This window comes from Chlamydotis macqueenii, chromosome 3 (assembly GCF_036417535.1).
Source record: "Chlamydotis macqueenii isolate bChlMac1 chromosome 3, bChlMac1.mat, whole genome shotgun sequence".
Lineage (NCBI taxonomy): Eukaryota > Metazoa > Chordata > Aves > Otidiformes > Otididae > Chlamydotis > Chlamydotis macqueenii.
In genome coordinates this window covers 57,163,665-57,181,708 of record NC_141558.1, presented here as the reverse complement: position 1 = coordinate 57,181,708, position 18,044 = coordinate 57,163,665, and the positions used below count along the sequence as shown (strand labels likewise).

Sequence of the window (18,044 nt, the reverse complement as noted above, 5' to 3'; positions counted from 1 at the left end):
TACTCAGTAGAAATTAAAGCTGCTTTAATTTTATGATACCTTGAGGGGGCAAATCCGATCTGAGTGTTATTACCATATTGGGATGACTCAGCCATAGAAGTTCCCTTTTTCTCTTTTTTTTTTTTTCCAGTCACGCTTCCAGACCTCACCAGAGATAAAGCTGGGGTGCCTGAGTTTGTGCTGGCTTTGTCACGCTGGGTGAGGACTTGCTCCAGTACCTCAGTCAGACGCTCACAGATGGGTAAGATGGCTCTTTGGCTGGAAAAGAAGGCCTGGCTGAGGTGTACTAACAAAGTAATAAAGGCCTCAAAATAGGCAAGTTGACAGCAAGAAAAGGTTCAAAGAAGCATAACGGTCTGTGGCTTCTGAATAACAGGGAGCTCCCATCACAGTGAGCAGAAAACAATACCATATTGGCCATGAGGCTTTGCTGCCAGGAATGCCACTTTACAGACCACAGGAGAAATCTCTCAAATGTGCTCTGACTTCTGCGCTTGTTTGGTGAGCCAAGTCACAAGTCCCTTCCTCACTTCTGCTTCTTACTTATATCATTCCCTAAAGCATCACAGAAAAGTGAAAAAAAGATGTAAGCACTTAAAAAAGAGAGCAGAATGATATTAAATGGGGTTTCATTTGGGGGGTAAGGAATCATTCTCCTCCTGCTCTGTGGATAGTGAACACACTTAACAGGAGAGCAGGAGAAAGCACATATGTCTTTCCCTAAGAAGACAAGGCCTATTTGTGACATACCCCTGCTTGACATATCTGTCCCAAACTCTTTTTACTCTTATGCCTTCCTCACCTCCACAGAAAGAGGAAGGCAACTGAAACAAGCATAGTCGGAAAGACCTGCAAATTCTGGTTTGATTTTGGCACTAAATCTCCCCTTGACAGCTCACAGTGGCACTGTATTGCCAATAGATTATAGAGTTTTAGCTATTTTCTATGCAGGAGAACACACAAAGGAACCCCCACCAGCCCTAGCAGTGCTCTCAATCAAATAAAAACCCTTTAGCTTCCTGTTGCAGAGCTCTCTCTAGGATTCATGTATATTTTATCAAAGTTACATGCAGTTCTGATACTTGTTTCTAAAGTGCTTTAATATGAATCCCAAGATGAACTGAAATGCTGCAGTGGCCCTTTTAAAAAAAATCAAGGTTAGAGTAGAGAAAAAAATGAAATGGCTTGACTCCATAACATGTAATAAGAGCAAATTTTGCTCAACAGGTTTCTATTGATATAAATAAGCAGAAGTAACACAAACACACATCTATATGAAATCATTTTGCTATTTGTAATTGTACCCTGGGAGCAGCAGGAAAAAAAGAGGAGCTCCACAGTTTCACCTCTCATAAATGAAGGTCCTGCAATGATCTAAAGCTATTTTTTTTCTAAAAGTGCTTTTAAAGCCAACACATAAGTCAACACAGAAGAGCGATACCCTCAGTGATAACCAATTAATTACTGTGAAGATAGTTAAAAACAATCCAGAATAAGGAGCAAAAAAAAAAAAAGTATTTGCCAGTTGAGATTTTTGCTTTTTTTTGATTGCATGTCTTAAGCTAAACTGTGAGCAAGAAAAAATGCAATGATCTCTTGGAGAAAGGAGTATGTATTTTTTAAGCTGGATTTCATGACTCCTTTGTCTTTCAGGCATTTGCAAATTTTAGATCAAGCAGGATGGACAGAAAGCATGTTCTGACTACAGTATAATAAGGCATTTGGGTTGAAGTCAGCAAGAGCCAGCATAGTGGAGGGGTGATTTAAAAAAAAAAAAAAAAAAGAATTCATTTTGTATGTCATAAAGCTTTAGTACTTACAGCTGTCCTCTTCTTCAGTAATACATTTCACAACATAACAGGCATAGACGAAGCCCGCCAGCTGAAACAAAATGTGATAGCATTAGATGTAAAGCAAATACAATAGGAAAACAAGAGTTGGTTTTAGAAAAGCAACAACAGGAACAGAAATAACAAAATTCACCAGATTCTGATGAGATAATGGTAATTCTTCACAACAGTTTGGAAATTTTAACTGGAAATATTCAGGGGAATTTTGCATCTTTCTTGAAAAACACACCCTTCAATAAAACTTCCAAAAATTAATCAACAATTTTCTGTTACCAAATTGACTTCTTTTTGACAATTGAAAACCAGAAAACCAAATGGTGATCGGATTAATGGACTTGTAGCCACTAAAAATGTAAATATTTCTGTTGAAATCAGGTTTGTTATCCAAGAAAACCTGATCCTCTAGCAGAACACTGGTTTTTTAGCAGAACTCTGGGGTTTTTTTTAGCAGAATCTTGCCAGCTAAACCAAGAATGAATTCAGTGCACTTGTGAACTGGCTTTATAGTGATATTTTATCACTTGAAATTAGGGCTGTGGATTAGTGGGACTTACTCCCGTATCTGCAATAGCCCCCAGACCTCAAGACATGTCTAGCACTTTGGATAGGTTTGGATGTGTTTACATCAGCATTTCATGCTGCAGCTGGCAAATTCATGCCTTGTTCCCTTTATTCATCTCCTCAGAGCATGCCCAGAAGTGAACTGTAAACACAAGCAGCAAGATTTAAAGAAAATAAAAATCCAGAATTGTTCTCGAGTACCATGGCAGATTGCTTGTCTCACACTATCACCTGAAAAAATTTAAAAAGGGAATAAACTACCAAAATCCTACATGCCACGGGCCAAGTATCATGTGAGTCCTCTACTAGTCCCTCCAGCAAGTTCTGTCACCACTGAGAATTTGCTCCAGAAGCAACAGTACAAATACTGGAACAGGAGCACGTGCCATGCATTGCATGCTTTACACAGCTCCCCTTACATGTAGGTCAAGAGAGTGTTCTCTACTGGTTGCCAACAAACCATTTTTCATCCTTTAGCTCATCACTGAAGTTTGCATGGTAGGTCATCAAAAGAATTCAGGTTGCTTGATCTCTTTGCAGTGAAAAGTGAGCCATGCTGTTGAAATGTGTTATTCTGTACAGGTCACCTCACAGTGATCTTTTTATGAGCTGCAAACCCAACTGTAAACTTTGGGAATTAGTTCCTTTTATGGATAATAAAAATGCCCAAAGGCTCCAGCCAGGACTGAGCTCTTTGTGTGGATGGTGCAAAACCCATAATCTCTGGCTGAGGGAGATGATGATGTTAATTTCAGACAAAGTAATCAGTGCATCAGACGGTAAAAAGGGTGAAATCTGAGAGCAGACCATGTATTGTTATGAATGCTGGTGGTCCAGACGGATTTTTTTTTTCATGAATCCAAGGCACACCTACAACCATTGCAGTGTTCAGGGTTCTTAGTGGCTGTTTCCTAGTGGCTTCATACCTGAGGCAGTGATTTGGCCTAATTTACTCCAGCTTTTACACAGATCTTCCTGGTATTTCTGTCAGTTTTCTATGTAGAAAGCTCCATGCCTATGAATGCTATCTTGTAACATCCGTATGGATGAGAGATGGCTAAAGGAAACAAACAAACAAACCAGCTCCAAGCCTTTTCTGAAGAGATCAAGACTTGATCTGGAGATCACACTACAGCCAGCATAGATTTTGTCTGCTAACAGCTTAAGTTCCTGTTGGGAGCCCAGAAGTGGCATTACAACTGAACTAAATCATTAATTTTGTCATTTAGTATAAATCTACTTCATAGTGCTGCTGGGAAAATGTTACACCTGGGAAGGATGAAATATTCACTACTGGACACAAAGAATGCACTGTATGAAGAACAGTGGCATTCAGCTAATATCAGCATTTCATCTCTGTTTTATTGAATCAATCTTTCCTTTGGTTTCTTGGCTTCAAGACAGAGGACTAATTTGCTCCACTGACTTATGCCCTGCATAACCCCATTGACTTCAATGACATTACATGAGGTTTAATTCAGCAATGAATTAGGCCCAGAAAGGTTGTTCATAAATGATTCCATTCTTGGATGTGAACCTTAGCTTAACAGTTTCTCTGTTCTCTTTTACAGACCATAAGATCCAAGACAGCTGAAGAGTTGCATGTCTAGTAGGAGACTGCAATGGTAAAGCTTTTCTTGCAGTACAGTTCAATACTTTACCATCTGCTAAAACACTACAAGTTCATATGTTATTAACTAAAGTTCTCTCACAAAGCACAGCAAATAAACTGTTTCACAAACTGTGCTTACAACTGATCTCTTAATTGTATTCAGTTGCATCCCTTAAATGTCTAGGGAACTCCTTTGATATACAAGTAAATCCTACAGCATTTCAACAAATGAGTTTGCTGATTAAAAGTGTGCCTTAAAGCTAGAAATTGTTCTGTTCTAAATATATGAGATGATCAGAGTTCATAAAATAAATCTCCCCTTCTCCCACATTTATCCAACCCTTTGCTTGGTACACATAAACATTTTGTTTTAATTTGGGCATCACATTAGTTTTTTGCTTTTTCTCTTTTTTTTTTAACCAAACAATTTATCAGTTCTGATCTAGTGAAAGCCATTAAAGATTTATCTTCTAATGCATCAGCAGCAGAGGGCATTCACTGACAGCTGAGGTTCACGCAAGTGGCAGGTTTTGTTTTGAGTATGCTCAATGGCCTGAGACCATGGTGACTAGAGAAACCTCTGGGCTGGAGACCAGGAACAGGCTTCCTCCCTGGTGGACTCAGACTTGCTGTAGGAAGGGTACAGCTCATCTATGCCCAAGGAAGAGATTTCTTGGGGACTAGTCAGCTAAAATTATTAATGAATTTCCACATGGATCAAGGGCTTTCACAAAATTAACCACTTTTGTTATAGTGCAAGATGCATTTCTTTGACCTTGTTTCTCTAAGAAAAATACAGTGCAATGTACCTATGTACAACAAAAAATAAATAAACAAAATTCAAAACAAAACACTCCACTGAACACACTCCTCCTGGAGAAGAAGATGAGAGAGAGAAAAAAAAAAAAAACAAAAACTCAAACCCAAGTAATAGAGGTTAGTCACATTGCTTAATATATTTCTGGGAAGCCCTCAAAACACAGCAGTGCTGAATGAAGTATGAGAATCACACAGAGCAGAGTTCTCCTGATTCAGTATCTCAGGAAGATTTTTGTCTTATGTGAGAAGGAGGGGAATGAGTCCCCAGAGATAGAGAAGGAGCCTGACTCTCTCAGAAAATCAGTTCAGAACTAGGAAAGGTGGCTTGAAAACCCTTGTTGCTTTGCATTCCTCCTTTTTTTTTTTTTTCCATTTTTATTAACTGAGCTTTCTTTTATAAACCACGTAGCAATAAAAAGAAATAGGTGCAATGAACAGAAGATTGCATCTGGATGCCAGACTCATCCAGATTAGGTGTCTACATCTGTCTCATTCACATTGTAATGCTGTAGTACGGGTCTCCAGGGGAGAAGGAACTGTTAACAACACTAGTGCTCATTTATACATATAGTGATTAGTGCATGCATGTTTTAATGAACCTCATTTTCTGCAGCTTGAAAAAATCTGCTCTTTACAACTTTCCCTGATACGTCCATATGAGAGTATAAATGAACTCTGCTCTTTCTAAAAGTGACGGAACTCTGCTCTTTCTAAAAGTGACACATTGCCCATCCCTGCACCAGCTCCCTAGTTGTTATTTTGATGGTGTCTGATGATCACTTTTATATACAATGATCTCAAACACTTTTAAAATACTTTAAAGTTTTTTTTTCCTCTATAAACACCTTGATAAAACCATCATTCCTTCTGCCAAGGAAAAAAATGAAGACAAGCAAAAGCTTAAAATAAATCAGCAGTATAACAGCACTACTGAAAGTTTGGCAATGAGACTAATTATGGAATTAAGTTAATGCATCTTATTGCCTTATTATAGCCATATAAGGCAAACAAAAAAGTTGACAGAATATGCCCTACTCAAGTCAGCAGTGTCCTGTTACATTGCTAGAGACTCTTAGCAGATCCTGACTTTTCTGTGAGTGTACTTCCAGACTTGCTCCAAATGTCAAGTGCTGTGATCAAACTTAATCAGAATTGGTATTGATCAAAATCCTGTCTTGCTATTTTTTCTCACTTTTATGGAGATGAATGTTTTCATACACTGCAAATAGCACCAGATTTGGGGAAAAGGCTATTAGATGCAAACCCATCCTTCCTGGTCAAGGCCTCCACTTTTCCCTCTTTTAAAGCAATATCTATACAGATAATTCTTAGGGGTTATCTTTATTAAGTCGGACACCTGAAGCAAAAGAATGTCAGCAAGGAAGAAACAAAAAGTAAAAGTGGGTAAGGTCTGAGTGGGATAAGATGATGGGGAGAAGGCTGAAAATGAAGATGAATGAGTTAAGGGTTATGGAAATAGTACATGGTCTTGGCTTCATTGAATGAGCATTTTTTTTCCTATAACTGGTCTTTATTAGAAGAAATGGAATTTAAACTTAAAAACCACAAAACTATTGTGTTTTCCTATGAAAAGATGTCACAGTATCTTCTGAAACAGCTGAAGTTTGTATATTTACTTTTGATTATTATGTTTTTGCAGGATTCTACAAATACTGTGTTTTTAAGACCTTAGCAAAAAAAATGGGCTAGTTCAAGCAATAATAATGCAAAATTACATGTAGGTTCATTTTGGCCCTGGGATCTTTATATTGCAACATTGTGATGTTACATATCTATCCATGTGCAATTTAATCATATTTTTTTGACTTTACAGGGGGCTGCACATATAAAGGCTTTGTAAGGCTTTTAGGAACAGTGTTTCTTTAAAATGGATTTTTGGAGGCTGTAGATATATATGTACGTTATTAGCAACTGAAGAGCTGGAGAATTACTATCTAGAAAGCTTCCAGTGTATTGATTTTCAGAAAAATCATATCATATTCATTATTTAGCAGAAAAAGTGAGACGGAGACCTTTATCTCCATATCTGTAGAATTAAGTCAGTGTCACAGGGGTTCTAAAGCTGCCCCCTGCAAAAACCCTTTCAAGCATGATTTCACTGCCTGCAGCAGTGCCTCATTGCTGAGTGAACATCATTGCTAGAGTTTAATATAAAACTCAAGCTATGTTCCATGGAAACTACTCTGTTGAGGTACGCTTTTACTTGTGCTTATATTTAACATGATGAGAGCTCTGACATTCCTCCAAGTTTAACTATCTTTCATCATAAAAGAAAGAAAACTATTGATATCAGGCCAGATTCCTGATGTGGAATGTAGACTGTGTGGCCTTGCAGTCTTTATTCTACAGAATTAACTATCTGTGTGCTGTCTGGAAAGAATAATTCATCAATATGGCCAAGTAGCTTTATTCTGTGCAATAAAGTAAATATTAAAGAAAGACAATGTTAAATTTCCATGTCCACAATAATATCTAGTGGGCATTCATGAAATTTAAAACCAAACCAAACCAAAATAATAATTTCTTAGCCTATGTAGTTGTCAAATTCTTTGTCTTTCCTTTCTTAAGCTGAAAGCTGCCCAGATGTTTTTGATTTTTTTTTTTTTCAGCAGGCAGAGTAAAACATGAGTCATAAATACAGATAAATCTAGATACATTGGAAAATAGAAGTGTGATAAAAATGGCATTTATTTCAACTAGTGCATCATAATCTTTTTTACATCAGCTGTCTAGAAGGTGCTTAGCATAAAGTCTCTCTTTATTTCTCAGTGTACTATTCAATTTTCTGGAGATTTCCTTTTTGTAGAAGCATTTGAAGATCACCATGAAGACCAGCTAGAATGCTTTCGTTTGAAATGCTGCTGGGCGCTTGAGAGCGGTTCTGTCTTGTTCAGGGCAGCCGTTCCCTTAGCATCTTCCCTGGCAAGCTTTTTCACCTGATGAATTGAAGAGACCACAGGGGCACTGAAAATCACAGCACTGTGGCTTGTCAGATAAGAGCTGTGCAAACCTTTAACAATGGTAGAAAGCCAGAGGTACTCACCTGTTTTGAAGCTGTATTACAGACACTCGGCTTGACCCAAATTTCCTGAAAGTTTCGAGAGACTTTTCTGCAAATATGACCTAAAACTTTCTACAAATCTTCCCTCTTCCTAGATATTTCAGTGTGATTTATGCTTTTGATAACAACATGATATTTGGTGCTTTTCCATGATTTCTACTCTCCCAGCTAAAGGGTAGGATGTCCTTTTTCCTGCTTCAAACATCAAAGACAACCCAAAATACAGGGGCTACCAGCTTGTATGAGATGGAACGAGGGCTCTCTTTCTGCTGACCTCTGTGGTAACTGAATTGTGTAAATTCAGGCTCGGTGCTGAACTTTACATTCCTGCTCCCACAGGCAAAATGCCCCAGCTGGGACCCGGCCAGATTCCCTCAGGAAACTGCAGCAAGCATGTGCCAAGGGGCAGAGGGGAGGACACAGCTCATCCCCAGATCACAACTTAGAGCAACGATAGGGCTGGGAAGCCAGGAGCAAATTCTCCACTAGCTACACTCAGCAGGTGCTGTGTGCAGCTGAAGTGTGCATTGCTCAGTCCAGGCTCAAGGTATTAGTGCTGCAAAAAAAAAAAAGGTTAAAAACTAGAGAACTTTTAACTTTTGCTTTTCTGCTTTTGTAGAATTGTCTTTGCACATTTTCTCATTTGATGAGGGTTAAAGGATATCCTTGGTTACATATTTTTGTTAATTCCATCCAAAATGAGACTATGGGAAGTCCTGAAAATGGAAAAGTCTATTGCTCTGTTTTCTGTCATGGTGGAGCTCTGGAATCCAACTTGTCACTGTTAGAACAGAGCTCTGGCTGAACAGAGGTCAACAGTGTGCAGTGACTGCTGTTCTCATCAAAGGGATTTAGCCATTAGAGCTGTGTAGATTGGAAAAAATCAGCCCATTCATTTTTAAAACAAGACCAGCTGCATCTATCCACTGGACAACAGCAAAACAACAAAAGAAAGAATGAAGTTGAAACAAAAAACCCTAAAGTAAAAGGCTTTAAAATATGTATCACCCTGGTCATTCTATTAATAATAGGAATGGAGTATTAAACCAAAAGTGTATATGTGTCTGTATGTGGGCTTTGCTCTGAAGGTTTTGTAGCAAGAAAACTTTTATAGAAACAAACTTTGGACCTTTTTCCCCTCTTGTCTTCTGAGAATGCTTTGGAACGGTTTAATCATCTGGCTTCAGTATCTGACTGCCTTTGGCAGCAGTAGCTTTTCTTATCATTATGTCTGTGTGTCACCTTTTCCAGACAGCCATAGGATTAGGATAAGAAAAATTGGTTCTTTATGCTGCAGATCTAACAAAGCCACAGACTGCTCACAGCCCACCAAATGAATGCCTAGCATTTTAAATTGAACTGCATTAGATGAAACAGTTGATTATCAATGCTACTCGTTTGTTTGAGGGGCAGTAGGGGAAAAAAATGCACATTTGAAGTTTGTGCAGATTATATGGGGGGAAATATTTTGATGATATAAGAGAACTCTGAATTCCTGATAAAGAAACACATGTGAGTGCTTCTGTTCAGTGAAAACCCATCACTCCATGTTCAGGCATCCATATGGCAAGTGAACCTCGATGATGTGAGTGTGAACGTCAGGTCCTCGGATCCGGGAAAGAGAAGCACTCAGGGGAGAGTGAGTTGAAGACGAGAAAGGGAGTAATAGAGTAATACGTTGTTGTGTCTGCCAGTTTCTCAGGATTGCAGCCAACCATGAACACTGGGTAGAGTAAAACTTCAGAAAGGAAGCACAGGTAATTTGTTCTTCTCCATCATTACATGTTAGATTAAGTTAGAACAATGCTGTCATATAAATGGCAAGAGCCCGAACATTTCATCAAAGCTGAGAGACTTTTCAGTAACAACTGGCACTTTCCCTGTGATGCTATTTATTTTCCCTGTGATGAATTGCTGTTTATTTGAAGGCTCTGATGGCGGTCGTAGGGTCAGGAAGCTTCATGGTAGGTGACAGCTTTGGCACTACACTGGCTTCATGGTGGTGGTCATGGTGTGACAGCCTAATAATGCTCTGATCAAAGTGCTCCTACGATGGTTGGTGATGGCAGCGTTGACAAGGCAGATTGGTGTATAGTATGTGAAGTGCACAGCTCAGCTGAAGCAGTTCTTCCGCAACCTGAACAGTCATGTTAATTACTTTATCTTACAGAAAGAGAACTGAATAAGGCATTCATAGGAAAAGCTCTAGATGGTGCGATCTAGATGAATAGGGCCTGAAGTGGTAAAATATGAACACTGATTGATTATTAAAATACAGTAATAGTCATTCAGAAGCTCAGTGGGAATTGTGAACTAATATCAGAGGAACAGACAGATGTCTTTGACAGTGCCATCAGCAACAGGGCTGCTAGGAAGGTGACTAAGCCAGCGGGAGGGCTTTGCCTGTGATCTCTGGCTGTGTGCACCTATGCACAAGACATTTAGGTGGGATGTCTGACAGGATAGCCACTCTCTCAGACAATGCATGTAGGGAAGACGAGGAAGAATGAGCTTATCTTAACCAAATAGCTCCCTCAAGCCTCATGCTCTGGAGTAAGGAAAGAGATGTATCTCAGTGAAAACACAAAGCAGTCTGCATGGGATGCTCCACATCGTTGCATCTCCCTAGGATATATACATCTAGGAAATGCACTGCTTAGCACAAATGTTTTTCTCTAGATGCACAATATAACAGCATCAAGTGTCAGGGGGTTTTCAAGGTCAATAAAACTTCTTCCTGTGGTATCTAATGTTTAAAGTAACTGAACTCAGCTCATGTTTCAATGCTATTTTTCCTCTCAGCATTAGCCTACTGCAGGCTCTTTCCACTATTGTAATCTATAATAAAAGATATATTTCAGTGCTACCTTTTCCATTCAGCAAAATCAGCTAAGCAGGCTTCGGAAAGCAAATGCCAAAGTGCTTTGTGAAACCTTTCCTGCAAAAGGAGAACCACTGGACAGTTTAAAGGAATATCACACCACGCAACCAGGCCTGGCATGAAGACAGATGACCCTCTAGAGCCTCCAAGCATAAGGACAGTTTGAATTCCACAGCCAAAGGTACCTTTCCCCTTACAGCCCTTCTGCTGAAGGGCAAGAGATAACTGCCTTGTTTATTCAGCATGAAAAATAGTGATCTCCTTGGCCTGAATGGAAATAGCTTGGTGGCAAAGGTCCCAGTCACTGCCTGGGGTGGTAGAAGACATATGAATAAATTCTGCACTATGTGTGACCAAAAAACTTGATCCTTTTAGCTGAAGATTCCAGTAACATCATATCACATGAGGCATTTGGGAGGAATGATGAATTATAAAGACAGAACATTCTCGGAAAGGCCGTGTCCTCAGAGTCTGTCTCTCATTGCAGAGAGTTAAGTGGATGAGTTATATCTGACAGTTTATGAACCTTGTTAATATAATGCAGTACCTGGGAGTGTGCCAGCTATGGTGATCAAGGAAGTCTAAATTAGACCTCTGCCATTGACAGACATCAGATGCCCATTTAAAACAAAATGTTTCATCTGAACTGGGCACTTCTCTCGTTATCCTCTAAAGCAGTGATCGTCAGCTTGAAGCTCTGAAGCTCCGTGTGGCTTTCAGTAGCCAGCACACATTTCTTCCCTAGGTCTCAGTAAGAAGTTATTTATCATGCTGATGCAGAAGCTGCTCTGATAGGAAGAGCACCAGAAACAGCAGTACTTTGACACGTTAGTCTTCATGAAAAATGTGAGGCTTGTGGTTTTTTTAACCCACGTGTGGTAAAGGCTGCAGCTCTGTCACCTGTTCCAGGCACAGGTCATTCAGGACAACCCATCCAGTGGCAGATTGGGATGCCTCCGCTCCTGCAGAAGAAGGGAGGGGAAGCTTCTGTACCTGCAGAGAAGGACAATCTCCATCCAGTCTCCGCACTGGTAGTGGACTGCCTGAAGTGAGAGAAAAGACCATAGTCCTTTTCCTTCTGCTCTGGCAGCAGCACACATAGTAGCTACCATGCTGGCAGAGCAGCTGTGTTCCCTCTTTGTCCCTGCTCTGCCTTTCTTCTTGCCTCCAGAAGCTCGCATTTCTGTGATGCAGAGCCACAGTGCTCCCTAACATGAGCTTCAAAACAGCACGATCATTTTTTTCTTTTTTTTTTTTTTTCCTTACAAAATCTGTAAAATTGAGATAATAGTGCCTGTTTTACCAGAGCACTGTAAGGTTCCAGTCATCATTATGACTTTTGGTTTGAGATTTTGGATGGAAAGCATGAAAAGTGCTACAGCTATGTATTCTATTCAAATATTAGGGTAGTCTGTGAAGAATAACAACAATGTGTTAATGTTTTATTTTTAGTATTGTTTATATTTAATTTTTGTATTCCAGCTTTATGAGGTGACATTTTTTTTTTGTAATTCTCAGACTCAGCTCTGACAGACAATCTTTTGTAGATAGAGATTTGGTGTTATTGACTTGAACGGATACACTAAGTCTTTGAAAAATGGAAGACAATGTTATATCCTACTGAGAGTCAGAGAAGAAATGATTCTTAGATGTTTGGTTCTCCTAGGTCACCAGTTCAGTGCCAAAACTGAGAAGTATGACTTTATTTCATCTGGTTCTATTGCTTTGGCAGAATAAAGGGAAGGGAAGGTAATTTAGTTGGTGAGACATGAGAGAATGCAATATGCCACTGTGTAATGAGGTCCAAATTGCACAGCCATCTTTGAAGACAGCCGAGCTGTGCAGCTGCATAACAACACTAAACAGAGTGCAAAGCCAAAACATGTCATATTTAATGAGATATTTTTTCCCTGGTTTCTTACATATCCACTGTAAGTGGGCCAAATTCTATTGATATCTTTAAAAGTTAATAAAGGATGTATAAGAGTTTTAGGGAAAATATGCCTAGTGATTGAGTTAGACCTCTCAGAAGAAGGAACACTAAATCTTTTGTCTTAGGTCAATTCTAATCATGTTTCAAACTCAAGAGCTTTCATCTGGAATGTTGTCTATGATTTAGCCCATTTTCAAATATCCAGATGCATGATGCTAGTCAACAGCAAAGTTGCACCTACTAGGAAACATCAGGAGAATATTCCTAAAGAACATGAAAACCATTAATTGTAGTGTAATGCACTGGAGGACTGCTTGGAGAAAAATGAAACAGTACCTGAAGGCATAAAGTGTGTTGTCAGAAGGGAAGGAAAAGTTTCCAGCACAGATGGAAAAAGATACCAGGTGTTTGGGTGCACATAGGCATGCCAGCCTCCCCTTCATTTTTCACTAGTGCCCTAATGATAGACTATATAATCTAATGTAAATAGGAGAATATTGGGAATTAGGAGATATGTTTGTACTGTCTAACAGCTGTCTGTTATAATGTCTTTAATCATTGACACCTTGAACCATCTACTGACACACAGGAGACACTACAGTTTGGCCCCATCTCTAGATATGTAGTTTGTTAGTGCATGAAGACATTCTGCTTCATCAAAACTCACGGGTTAGGAGCTTTAGTTAGTTATTTGGAATGACTATAAGATTATCAGGTAAACAGCTAGAGAATTACAACATGATTAAGCTAGGATATTTATTTCTGAAACCGTCCTGCTTTACAGAATAGACAAAACTAGGTGTCTTCACCAACCAGTACTCTCAGCATTCTCATCTTTCCTTGTGCCATCACGTACGTCACATCTGGAGCACCATGGATCATTCCTTTTTGCATAATTTGTGAAATTAACAAATAAATGGTAAGAAAACCTCAACCCAAACCTTACCTTAATCATCTGAAATAGAACATATTCAACAAATACACTTCTTAAGTACCTTGGCATTGCCAGGTAAATATGGAAATAGCTCTCTGTTAGGAAGAGTGAAGACAGAATCTGACAAGCAGTTGATGATGTCATGTGGAAAAAACTTGCTTTGAGCTAGCAAACAGCCCTTACCGGCTACGTTGAACTTCTACCTTCCACAGTGACAAGCTGCCAGAGACAATAACTATAATATGTATGTCCTGCTGTTACGAATCACTGCGAAAAGTAATTACTCCTATTACTAGGAAACTAGTAATCCATTTTACCAAATTCTGCTCTGTGATTTAGACAGAAAGTTTAGCAAGTTCTTCCACACTTATACCTATATAAGAGAAAAAAATGGTGCAGTGGGCAAGTACTTTATATAAAGTAAACCTGACACAGAAGTTCCATTTTTAAATTGACCAAGGGACTTAGGAGCTCATTGATGACTTTTAGGTGGAGAAGTGTGTGAATGAATTCTGAAAGTGGGATTTGAGAGCTTTTGACAGAATTTTATCTTTTATAAACATTATCAGGACATGGAGAAGGCTGAGGTACTCAACAACTTTTGTGCCTCTGTCTTCACTGGCAAGTGCTCTAGACACACCACCCAAGTTGCAGAAGGTAAAGGCAGGGACTGGGAGAATGAAGAACCACCCACTATAGAAGAGCAGATTTGAGACCATCTAAGGAACCTGAAGAGGCACAAGTCCATGGGATCTGATGAGATGCATCCATGGGTCCTGAGAGAACTGGGGGATGAAGTTGCTAAGCCATTATCCATCATATCTGAGAAGTCATGGCAGTGTGGTGAGGTTCCTTCTGACTGGAATAGGCACATGGAAAATAAGGAAATGATTGCTGACAGCCAGCATGCCTTCACTAAGGGCAAATCGTGCCTGACAAATTTGGCGGACTTCTAAGACAGGGTTACAGCACCAGTGGATAAGAGATGAGCAACTGATGTCATCGACCTGGGCTTGTGCAAAGCATGTGACACTGTCCCACATGACATCCTTGTCTCTAAACTGGAGAAACATGGGTTTGATGGATGGACCACTCGATGGATAAGGAATTGGCTGGATGTTCGCACTCAAAAGAGTTGCAGTTAATGATTCAATGTCCAAGTGGAGACTGGTGACAAGTGGCATCGCTCAAGGGTCAGTATTGGGACTGGCACCATTTAACATCTTTGTCAGTGTCACGGACAGTGGGATAGAATGCACCCTCAGCAAGTTTGCCAGCAACACCAAGCTATGTATTGTGCTTGACACGCTGGAGGAAAGGGATGCCATCCAGAAGGACCTTGACAGGCTGGAGAGGTGGGCCTGTGTGAATCTCATGAAGTTCAACAAGGCCAAGTGCAAGATCCTGCACATGGGTCGAGGCAATCCCGGGCACAAATACAGGCTGAGTGGAGACTGGATCGAGACCAGCCCTGAGGAGAAAGACTTGAAGGTGCTGGTGGACGAGAAGCTCAACATGAGCTGGCAATGTGTGCTTGCAGCCCAGAAAGCCAATTGCATCCTGGGCTGCATCAAAAGAATCATGGCTAGCAGGTTGAGGGAGGTGAATCTTCCCCTCTACTCTGCTCTGGTAAGACCCCACCTGGAGTGCTGCATCCAGCTCTCGAGCCCCCAACATAAGAAGGACACAAACCTATTCAAGCGAGTCCAGAGGAGGGCCACAAAGATGATCAGAGGGCTGGAGCACCTCTCCTATGAAGTCAGGCTGAGAGAGCTGAGGCTGTTCAGCCTGGAGAAGAGAAGGCTCCAGGAAGACCTTATAGCAGCCTTCCAGTATGTAAAGGGGGCCTACAAGAAAGCTGAGGAGGGGGTCTCTATCAAGGATTGTAGTGATAGAACAAGGGGTAATGGCTTTAAAGCGGAAGAGGGTAGGTTTAGATCAGACATAAGGAAGAAATTCTTTACTGTGAGGGTGGTGAAACACTGGAACAGGTTGCCCAGAGAAGTGGTGGATGCCCCATCCCTGGAAGTGTTCAAGGCCAGGTTGGATGGGACTTTGAGTGACCTGGTCTGGTGGAAGTTTGGACTAGATGATCTCCAAGGTACCTTCCAACTCAAATCATTCTGTGATTCTATTATATCAGTTTAGGCATCTGTTTTATCCTATCTGATAGCAGTGAATGCAAACTGATTGTTGCATTTTGTCCACACAGACAAACTCAAGGAAATGTCAATTAAATTATAACATTTCTTCATAATCCTAGCTAATCAGGTAAATGGATCCGGGAACCCTTCATTATGGAGGAAAACAATTGTCTTTCAACAATTCCATCCCAATTATGCTTTATTGCTTTGTTAAATGCGGTGCACATCATTGGGAAGTTTATTGTAATTCTGAAGACATGCATTAGTATATCGTTTGCTGTAAGATTTAAAATAAAGCACCTTATCATTGTGAGGGTTCTTGTTATAGATGAGTTACACTTTCATAAACTCATAGATTTGTTTGTTTTTTCACTCATGTTTAGTGCAGTAGAACACCAACACTATCTTTTGAATACTTGAGAATATACATAGTTTTTGGAAAATGTATGACACAGTATTAGTGGGCAATAAATCACCAATCTGCAGCAACACAAGTCTGCAGCATGACCATGGAAATGTAAAAGGTATAACACATTAGGTATACAAGTCCAGTGGAAGGCCAGAGACATTGCAGAACACATTTAGAGTTTTAGAAAATGGAGGAAAAGAAAACACAGATTGAAAAAACCAACATTTTATGCCAAGACAAATGAAAGACTATCCAAACATTTAGAGATCAGGGACTGGAGTGGCTGCAAGACTTATTAGAGATAAAAAGTACAATTTGCAATGTTTGACATATGCATGTGCTGTCCAAATAAAGTAGATTCTTTGCTTGGATGTCTACAAATGAGAGTTGACACAGGTCCAATAAGCAGGTTGCTGTTTCCCAAAGAACTGAAGTAGATCAGATACATTAATACTGAAGAAATAGGTCAAAATTAAAGTTGAAAATGCCAATAGCCTTCAAACTCAAAACTATCTAGGGCAGACACATTCCATTTTCAAAAGTGCTACGGGTTGTGTCTAGATGACCAGTTTGGCTAAGCTGCTGCAATCTGGTCCCTTCACTTGCATGACTGGTGACCTGGTTGGGACAAGTATGGCTCCTGCTTAGCATATGCATGCACATTTTTCTTCTGTGGAAACCAGGGCGTCAGGAAGGAGGAGATAAGTGTATGCTTAGGTCTGAGCTCATTCTGAGCAGATAAGAGTGGAAATCTTTCTTTCACAGCTTTCACAGTCCTTGTTCACATTTTCAGATATTGACTGTTCCTCTGCAATGAAAACAGCAAATTTGCAGAGGCAGGTGGCTGTTTATGTGCCCAGAAAGCCTGGGTGCTCACAAGTTTCTCATGAAAAGTCCACAAAATTGCCACCAAAGGCATAATTCCACAACAAGGTGTTAGACTTTGTGCCTAATATGTGCCTGATTAGCAGGTGCTTGCCTCCGAATTTCACTCTGATCTTCAGCATGCATCAATCTAGCCATGAAGGAAAACTTTAAATAACTGGGCAGCAAACAGATGTGCAGCCCTACTGGTATTCAGGGAGAAGTTAATTGCATGATTCATGAAGACATCTATTTTATCTGGAGAATGACATCTAGTACAAAAGTCTGCTTGGGGATCCTTTTGTTCCTCATTCTTATCATTCGATCAAGCCATCTCATGCAAATTCAACAAAGAATCTGGATAATGAGTCCCCATCTGTCTAATTTGAATCTGACAGTCATCCTAACGCTCTTCTGTGTTCTTTTGGAGACATCCTTCCAAATTCCTTTTAGCCTTCTTTTTAGGTCACTACAAATATAAAGGTTCTGATGATGGCATATTTTTTTTTTCATTCTAATACTGATTTACTTGATCTTGAGGTCTTATTGAGCCCACTAAGTAGTGCAATTGTCTTCATTGTCCTTGCTGCTGCCTCAGTCAGGCACAGTCTTTCACTGCTGAGATTCTTCCCTGATAACAATATTTTTTTCAATCAGTTTAGGGTTGTCATTTGCATTTTTCACATGCACCCTTTTGCATGCTTTCATTATCTATGCCTTCTTCACATGGATATTGATTTTGACAGATGTTGTCACAGGGAGGTTCTATATTATAATATAATATCTTTTGTCTTCCATAGGTCAACTACTCTGTTTCCTGCTATCAAGCAGCAAAAACTGTGGCCGTATAGTTTCTATTAACCATTTATCTATTGAATTCTTGTGCTATTTCCATCAACTCCATTTGTTTCCCCAGTCAACTACTATATCACATGTGGAAAGATGTAATCTAGTA

At 39.8% G+C, this 18,044-nt stretch overlaps 1 protein-coding gene across 2 annotated transcripts in view; it reads right to left on the bottom strand.

Moving 5' to 3' along the window:
• The window catches only part of NKAIN2 (sodium/potassium transporting ATPase interacting 2), a 557,924-nt gene that overhangs the window by 24,891 nt on the left and 514,989 nt on the right, over nt 1–18,044 (bottom strand). For both annotated transcript variants that reach the window (XM_086744415.1, XM_086744414.1), the window contains exon 5: nt 1,821–1,881. In XM_086744415.1, coding sequence (XP_086600541.1) covers nt 1,821–1,881 — 61 coding nt within the window. The remainder of the gene's footprint in view (nt 1–1,820; nt 1,882–18,044) is intronic.